The 9,419-nt window shown below is 44.3% G+C and overlaps 1 protein-coding gene across 1 annotated transcript; it reads right to left on the bottom strand.

The window, feature by feature from the left end:
- Positions 1-4,207: 4,207 nt before the first annotated feature.
- LOC137939157 (probable LRR receptor-like serine/threonine-protein kinase At4g36180) lies at positions 4,208-8,192 on the bottom strand. Its single transcript, XM_068784365.1, has one exon. It carries the CDS (start codon positions 8,076-8,078, stop codon positions 4,674-4,676), a length of 3,405 nt encoding a protein of 1,134 aa, XP_068640466.1. The 5' UTR covers positions 8,079-8,192; the 3' UTR covers positions 4,208-4,673.
- Between the last annotated feature and the right edge of the window lie 1,227 nt (positions 8,193-9,419).

Genomic DNA, 9,419 nt, shown 5'->3' with positions numbered 1-9,419 from the left:
TCTCAATGGACTTAAAACACACATATGTATACGTGATGGACTTAAACTCACAACTGTGGCAACACTCATAAGGTTACAATAAGGGTTGGCCCAAAGATATTTGTGAGAGTCAAATAAAGGATGATATGAGAAAGGATATTGAGGTCACCACTTCTTCAATAATAATGTCTCATCCAATGAGACACAATAGTAGTAGTTGAAATGGGCTTGGGCCCATATAACAAGAACCAAAATAATATAATCATTGTAAAATGACCCATGAAATAATTCAATGTAAGTATCTGTACCAAATAATATGTTGACCAAGGAATAATTTGTCAATACTTCAAAATAATAATCCAGCCAAAGAAAAAGTATCGAGGCGCACCGAGTTAAATAGTAGACCAATATAGCATAGTTGCTGAAGAATAGGTATAAAACTTGGACATGTATACCGAGGCAGAAAATAAATGGGCCATGTCTGAGTTGTCTCACTTAGTTGACCTGGGCTGAGTTGACTCGGTTGAGCCGACCCGTTGGGTTAACCCCAGTGGACACCTATTGGGAGAAAACAAAAGGAAGAAGAGGTTATGGACTTGATATCCTAACCCTTCCCCTGAAGCAGGGGTGACATTAAGCCAAGTCGAGTCCGAACTTGCCTATGTTCGAGCCGAGATTGATTTAAATATTTCAAACTCGAGCCTAATAATTTTAACTGAGTTCGAGTCGAACTCGTGCTACATTTAAAACTTTTAAAAAAATACATGTTAAATAAATTTTATATAAAATTATGCATACATTTTACATAAAATTGGGAATGACCTCTACTTCAAATTGGGCATAAAGGTGGCATCAAATCTAGCTGAGTCCGACTCTTGTTCAAGTCGAGCTTGATTTAAATATTTTGAACTCGAGCTCGAGCCGACCCAAACCTCAAACCTAAAATTGTAATCGAACTTGAGCCTAATAATTTTAACTGAGTTCGAGCTCGAGTTCCACCCGAGTTCGATCTAAACCTACATTTAATACTCTATATACAATATATGGCCATAAATTTACTATGACCTCCTTAATACCTCTGGTTGAAACTTATATTCTAGGAAATACTAGAAATGTTTTTCCTATGATACATATTTTCAAAAAAAACTTTAAATAAAATCCTATTACAATTAGTGACTTATTAGAAAATTAAAAGAAATATTTTAAAATTTTCTTAGGAAAGTTAAATGGACCTCTTATTACCTCTTCTCGGGAAATAAATAAAAATTAATAATCAATCTAATATATTACTATACTTATCGATAAATTTTTAATCAAATAAAATGTCAAACACAAAATTGCACTAAAAATTACCTCATGCTAAAAGTATTACAGTATCAACTGTCAAATACTTATTAAAAAATGTTCTATATGGTTTTCTAGCCCATCTTGGTAGGAAAATCTTATTTAGAAAATTATATGATTTTTTTTTAAAAAGAATTTTCAATTAGAAAAACGTTTACAAAAAACATGAGACACTAATAGTCCCTAGAAACTTATTTCTACTAAAATGTATTTTCTATTTCTTCAAGATCCATGAGGAAGGAGAGTTTAAGGATTTTTTTTTTTAAACTTTATGATCTCGCACGTACGAAATCATCTTCGCGCGCAAGGGGGGGTGTGGAGAGATTATTTCTCCCCTTAACAAGTATTTCGCCGAGACGATGTAGAGGAAGGGGGTTACGACACCAGTGTCTTCAGGGATGATGGTTGCGACGGAGGCGGTGTGTGGAGAGATTATTTCTCCCCTTAACAAGTATTTCGCCGAGACGATGTAGAGGAAGGGGGTTACGACACCAGTGTCTTCAGGGATGATGGTTGCGACGGAGGCGGTGTGTGGAGAGATTATTTCTCCTCTTAACAAGTATTTCGCCGAGACGATGTAGAGGAAGGGGGTTACAACACCAGTGTCTTCAGGGATGATGGTTGCGACAGAGGCGGCGGCGACGGAAACAGAGGCGAAGGCGAGGGGAGGAAGAAATCGAGTTGCCGGTGACAGAGGTGGCCGACGAGCAACTGTTGACAACGACAACAGCGGACGGGAGGGGCTTGGCAGTGACGAGGGGAGGAAGAATTCTTAACCCCCCTGCTCCTACTCTCGTTCCCCCGCTCCCCTGTTCCCTTGCTCCCCTGCTCTCGCTCCCAATTGAGCTCGTTAACGAACCGGCTCGCGAGTCGTCGAGCCGAACCTGGATTTGGTCGAGCTTGGCTCGTTAATTTAAACGAGCCGATTTCGGATCTCGAGCTCGGCTCGAGCTTGAGAGATACCGAATCGAACCGAGCCAAGCTCGAGCCACTCGCTTGCCGGATCGGTTCGAAGCCACCCTTACCTGAAGCTCAATTTATAGATTAATCAAACTATAATATTACAATTATGCCCCTGAAACTTAAACCTAATTATATCAATCATGATTATCCAAATCTACGTAAATCAGGGAAGATAAATCAATTACATTAATCTAGGAAGATTTGCCAAATCTTCCAATTGCTGTGATAAGGATTCCAACTCGTGTAATGACTTATCGTACCACCTCATGTGATCATGGTGGGTCCCACCAGCTCGTGTAATCATGGTGGATCCATATTTGATGGGTTTGAGCCTATCTTATAACACACTTAGATATGTGGGCCTTCCTTGGTTGTATGGGTTTGAACTCATCTTCTAACACTCTTACATATATGGGTATTCCTTGGTCCCGTGGGTTTAGGGTTTAGGCCCATCTTCTAACAAGTTTGTTTTTTTACAAGATAAAACAAAAAAAAAAAATATATTTCTTATGCTTTCTAGTTGGGAAACGATTCCTTTAACTTAGACTAATCATTTTGGGAATAACTGGTAAACCTTAACATCGTCAATACTGAATGTGAGGAAAAGTAGTGGCTGAAAGTTATTTTCTCATTTGAGCATTGTGTATGTCTATGTTGCATAGGATGAGGACCCTGGGGCCCAGATTTGGTTAATAGATATATTACTGCAAGATTTGACTCACATTCAACAGGTGCAACATTGACCGAGGAGGAATCCAAGCTGTAAACAGGTACTATGGGTCATGAAATTTGTGCATGATTGGAGCAACTTTGTGACTTTTCTCTGATCAGCTACAGTCTCCACTTTCAGTTGGTTGACAATGGGTTGAATTTACCATATGAAATATTTGACCTATTTTAGTTTTCCAATGTCTAATTTTTCTTTTTCTTTTTCGTTTATTGAGAATGCTTTTTTTTTACAGTTTATATATTTTCCTTTGGAGCCTTTGCACGTCAGCCTCTTCTGCACAGGTGATAGAAATCTTCTTTTGGTTTCTAGAAATGAATGCATATACTTTCATGTTCGCATCTTTTTCATGTAGTCCTGATCGTGAATGGACTTGAACCGACCGTCTGCGTTAGATGACAATTCCGTATCTTGTATTTTCCATGCTCTCTCATAGCTTCTCTCTATTTGTGCCGACTACTACTGTTCAATCTTGAATTCGTGCATTTACAAAATTTATCTACGGTTATTGGATGAATTACCAAAGGGCCCAAGCAAGAGTACATCAGGTCTCTCCTTCTCTCTCTTAGATCCTCTTTTTAGTGCTTATCCGCTCCAACGTTTTTGAGATGTGACCCAACGCTGTATTGGGATAGGGAATGATGTGTCAAATCCCTACCCATTGTTACTGGGGGTTCTCCCTGGAGTTGAAATCCTTTATACAGAGTGGGCCATAAATATACCGCTCCCACTATCGAAGCATAGAACCACTAAATGGTGTCCGAAAGTCAGGACAGTAGTCTCAATTAATGTTTCTGTTGAATCTAGTCAAGTGACCTCTAGATGTGTTTTCAGTGATGCACTATACATGTTTTAAACTGCGTAATGCCACTCTGTTTGCCTTATACACTTCAAGGAGATGTTCTTTAACTCCTTGTTTCTTTGACAGGCCGGACACTTTGTATTGATTGATAATCCGTCGTGCGGTCGGCGATACCTCTCGCCAGGGGGTGACGAGAGCATCCTTCTTTCCCAGATACCCTCCAGGTTGATGGAGGAACCGTTGTTCATTGCTGGTGCAGTCGTTGTTTCTTTATTTTCGCACAAATCTCCTTCTTCCCATTATTATACTCTTACCAGTGATACAGCTATGGCGCACATTGTTGAGAAATAGTAACGGTCGAGCTATGATAATATAATCGCATACAGCAGGTGGAAACGGGGAAAAAATATTCAACTCTGAATTAAATGGGGAGCGACAGTCGTCGTTACAAGGTAAAATTTTCCTTCTTTCTTAGGGGTAGAAACAAGAAATACAATGAACAGTTGGTCTTCAGTTATACTCTTCTCCCTGCGTCTCTGCTCCACCGAAGAGTCCCTGTGCCAACGTGGCCGCTCAGAATAATTCATTGTCCACCTGGTAAAGACGGCCGCAAGCCAAGCTCCCTTGGAGGCATCTCTCAGACTTAACGGTAATTTTTGCCGCCAACAAAAGGTCTTGCCACGTGGCACAATCAGACTACCTTGTTTTGGCGGGAATCCATCTCGACTAGCCGCCGCACGGCGGACGGCTGCCGGCGAACCCAACGAAAAGTGACGAAAGGTTAAATGAGCAGGGAAAAAGTTGTCGGAGAGGACGGGAAGAAGGCGGCGGGAGTGGAGGAGGTAGGATTTGTCCGGCTTATGCGGGAGAGGGCTGAGAAGTGGGGTCCGCGGAGGAGGGGATATCGGGACCAACTCGACAACCTTCAAGCATGAACACGATGTCCGCCATTGACGGCCGGTCGAGCGGGTCGGGTGCGGTACAGAGCAAACCCACCTTCACACCGAGTAAAAACTCCTCCCACTCGCTCGACTCGGGATCCAACTCAAGCAACCCCGGCTCGAGCAACTCGGAAATCTGGCCCCTCTGCAACTGCCTCTTCACCCAGTTGACAATATCTTCGTCCTCCCCTGTAAACATCACCGGCTTCTTCCCTGTCAACAGCTCAAGCAATACAATACCGAAGCTGTACACATCCGATTCTTTGGTTGTCTGGCCGGTGAGGACGGCCTCCGGGGAGACATACCCTAATGTGCCTACCGGCGTAGAAGATGTGGAGGCCTCGGCTGGAGTAGCCATGACGAGCTTGTCCAGGCCGAAGTCGGACAAGTGTGCTTCAAAATCCGCATCAAATAGAATGTTTTGTGGCTTAATGTCACCATGAACCATTGCGACTGTGTGCAGAAAGGCAAGCCCGCGAGCAACTCCGAAGGCAATGAGGTGACGCATGGGCCAGTTTAGGACATGGCCATCTTGATGTGATGCCTCTTGGAGCAGGGTTGCAAGGTTGCCGTTCGGCATGTAATCGTACACCAAAAGACGAATATCAGGAGGACCAGTATAGTAACCTCTGAGGACGGTGAGGTTCCGGTGCTTCACTTTCCCAAGCAGTTCAGCTTCTTTCCTGAACGCTCCTTCTTCAACCGAACAATCAGGAAGGCGGCGGATGGAGAGCACTGTTCCGTCTTGAAAGCAAGCTTTGAAGACTACCCCTAGTCGTCCTCGGCTGAGTACATTCTCTTCGTCGAATTGTCTGGTCGCTTCTAAGGTTTCTGCATACGTGATTTTGTTGTTGAACATCACAAGCTTGGGCCCACCGTTGCCATTGTCACCAGCGCCACTGTTTGCCCCAGAGCTCCCACGAGCTGGACTCTTCTTTTTCTCTCCTCCTTCCTGGAGTCGCTTCCTCCACCTCAATAGGCTGATAATATAGCAGCAACAGCATAAAGCAACAAGGACGGCGACACCTGCTGCAATGCTTAGTAATACTATCAGCTTCCGGTTCTTAGATTTGCCCTTCTTCTGCACATTTTCGCATTTTCTCGCCAGTGGCTTTCCGCAAAGATTTTGATTCATGGAAAAGAGAGATGGGTTATTGAAGCGGGATCCGATCATCCATGGGATCTCGCCTTCGAGATTGTTGTCTGATACATTGAGGTATGTGAGACGAGGGATGAGACTCAGGTTTGCAGGTATTGTGCCTGTTAAATTATTGGAAGACAAATCCAAAGTTTGCAGGTTTGAGAGGCTAGAAATGAAATCAGGTATGATGCCGGCGAGGTGATTTTTGTCCAAACGTAAAGTAGTCAGAGAAGAATAGTTGGTGATTTGTGGTAAAACTTTGCCGGTAAGGAGGTTGTTGCCTAGGTCAAGCTCTTGCAAACGAGAAAGGTGGGAGAAAGTGGCAGGTATTTGACCTGTCAGTCGATTTGATCGAAGCTCAAGGACGGTGAGACCGGAGCACTTACCAATATCTGCAGGAATCATGCCGGATATGTTGTTCCGAGAGAGGGAGAGAACAAGTAAAGACCGCAAGAAACCATAGGTTGCCGGAATGTCGCCAGAAAACTCATTGGATGTCAGATTCAAGTACTGTAAACTCAATAAGCTGCTGAAGCCTTCTGGGACTTCGCCTGTGAACGAGTTCTCTGCTAAGGAAAGGACTTCCAAATTTGGCAAGCCAGATAGCTCTAATGGCAGCTCGCCGGAAAGATGCTGACGGCTCAAATCTAATGACCTGAGATTCAATAGGTTTCCGATGCTTGCTGGAATCCCACCCGATAAACTATTCCCGCTTAAATTCAAACTGCGAAGCTGTCGCAAGTTCCCAATACTCACAGGTATCTCACCGGACAAATTGTTGCTACTGAGATCCAGGAGGATCACATTACTCAGCTGAGTAAGCTCTGTAGAAACATTTCCCGTGAGATTGTTCTGCCGAAGAGAAAGTGCATGTAGATTTGAAAGATTTACGTAACTCGATGGAATCCGGCCCCTGAAAAGATTTCCCCCAAGTGATAAATTCTTCAAATCGGTCAGCTGCCCAATGAACTCCGGAATTTCCCCTGAGAAATGATTATCTTCAAGATCAAGCACTTGCAAGTATCTGCATTTCAGAATCTCAGCCGGCACTTCACCGTGAAGCGAGTTTCTTGCGAGTCTCAATTGCTGCAAGCCAAATAGGTTGCCGAATTTGCTCGGCAGTGCTCCAGTGAACGAATTGCCTGATAGATCCAAGATTCTCAATGTAGGTAAATGAAACAACCACTGCGGGAACTCACCATGGATCATATTCTCTTGCAGATCAAGAACCTGTAAAACACTAGAGAACGACGAATGGCCCGGCGGGGTCAACTCCGTGAACGCATTGAAACCGAGCTGAACAATCCGGAGAGAGTTTGGAGCACTTCCTGAAGCATTATAGAACAGAGAAGCCGGAAGTGGTCCAGACAAGTTATTCTGGGAGAGGGACAAAACCTGAAGTGCCGGCAGCTCTCCAATGGCTGCCGGCACCCGCCCACGGAGCGAGTTGCCCTGCAGACTCAAATACAGGAGGGAGGAGCAGTTGGCAATCGCTGAAGGAAGCGTGCCGTCGAGAAGATTCCAATCCAGCCAAAGATACTGAAGCGCTTGCAACTCACCGAAGCTGGCAGGGACCCCACCACTTAACCGGTTGGATGAGAGGTTAATGAGTCTAATGCTCGGCAAGGAAGACAGATTGCTTGGTATTTCGCCGGAGAAGGCATTAGAAGAGAGATCCAGGTAACGAATACTGGGAGGGAAAACAATGTAGGAGATAGCACTGGATAAGAGATTCTGGGCAAGGTTGAGGATTTGAAGGGAAACAAGGTTGGAAATATTGGGAGGAATAGGACCAGAGAGGGAGTTAGACTGGAGGAAGAGCGCGCGGAGGCGGTTGAGATGGGAGAGGGAAGAAGGAATGGAGCCATTGAGACGGTTGGAGCGGAGGCTTAACGTACGGAGGTCGGGAAGGTTGGAAAGGTGGGGACTGAGAGGGCCACCGAGACGGAGACGCGGCAGGCGGAGCTCGCGGACGGTGCCATTGCCGGAGCAAAGGATGCCTCGCCAATCGCACGGCGCTAACGGGGTGGAGGGATCCCAACCGGCCAAGGCGCCAAGTGGGTCTTCGAGACCGAGCTTGAATGAGGTAAGCGCTTGGATCTCCGTTTGTTTCTGGGCTGAAGATGAAAGTGCGAAAGAAAGAACGAGAAAATTGAGAAAAGGAAGAAGAAGAGTCGCCATCAAAGAATGGCAATGAGAACTGAAACCAATCGGCCTTTTGAGTTACTCAATCCCTTATCAGCTCATCTGTTCTTTTGCTTTTAGGGTTTAGAGAGCGAAAGATGAGAGCTTCGGAGGAGGCCAGAGCAGCAGCTGCCATTTGTTTCTTCTCCCTCTGTCATCTCGCTCTCTTCTTTTTAATCTTGTTCTCTTTCCCTCTTTGACAGAGCGCTTTGAAAACCCCTTTTGGAATTTGAGTTTGTCAGTTTTCCTCTTTTCTATTTCCCAGCGACTTCCAAGTTCCCTGGCCGACGAGTAATTACTTTTTTACTTTTCCTCGGACTCCTCAATTTCTCACTAGTTGATTAATGGTGTCGCCACACTTTTAAAACTGCTGTGCTGCTACAGAAATCTTTACTCGGAAAATGCCTAAAGTTGATTTCACTCCGTCTTTTTAATCTTCGTTTCCATCCGCAACCAGGCAAGGAGAAACGATTGCTTTTAATTTAATTGTAGTGCCTCTCATCCCTTTCATGACCCGTAACCAGACTGTATCCATCAAAGCAAGGGCTGAAGTGAGAGAAGGTCAAAGACATACGATGCATCAATGGCGGCGATCGTGCGGTCTAAGCCGTACGTATGAACGTACAACCATCAAGGGATGCGTATTGCAATGTGAAGAAGGCTACAGTGTCGTGGCATTCTTGTCCGGTAGCTTAAGCAGGATCGGGGGCACGTGAGAAGGGAAGATCCGGCGGTGTTTCCGAGCCACAAAGACTGATTAGCTTTAACGGTCGATTTCTCGGATTGTCCATATGCATTACTTGGGAAACGCTACAAGCTGCAGTTGTGCAGGCAGACAGATTTCTTGGGGACAATGATGCAGTAGGTCCTCCTGCCTCTACATGACCTGGAGCTGTTGTTGCGCTCCTCGACGGCCCTGATCACTGCTGGTATGTCCTACCTTTGCACTTCTTATCTCTTTTTACTATTTTGATCGTAAGACATGTCTTGAGCTGCTTTCATTTGATCCTTGGTTGACGAAACATGCTGTGTAGTGTCATCAATGGGTAATAAAGATTGAAGAGAATTCAAACATCTCATTCATTTTCATGTCCCTGTTTGTTTTGTCACCCAAAAACAATAAGAGAAAGGATAAAAAAAAATTCAACTTCAAACACTACATCAACTATATTTTCTTGGTTCGCTTTAGGGATAGTGCCAAAATGGAAGAATTGGAAAAAAGTTATTTGGTGTTTGGACACTGCTATGACTTAGAGGGTGACAAAGTAATCTAGCCAAATAATTTAATGTTTTCGATGAGTATATCTTGTGGTCATTTTCATTTCAAAATCATATTTT

Source organism: Aristolochia californica, unplaced genomic scaffold (genome assembly GCF_029961685.1).
Source record: "Aristolochia californica isolate CCGP_79_NKW_82.1479 unplaced genomic scaffold, dmAriCali1.0.hap1 SCAF_8, whole genome shotgun sequence".
Classification (NCBI taxonomy): Eukaryota; Viridiplantae; Streptophyta; class Magnoliopsida; order Piperales; family Aristolochiaceae; genus Aristolochia; species Aristolochia californica.
Note: the sequence above shows the minus strand (reverse complement) of the source record. Positions and strands in the feature narration are given on the sequence as shown.

Excerpts from the sequence above, each read along its gene's own strand:
- LOC137939157 (XM_068784365.1), bottom strand. The coding sequence starts at position 8,078 with ATGGCGACTCTTCTTCTTCCTTTTCTCAATTTTCTCGTTCTTTCTTTC.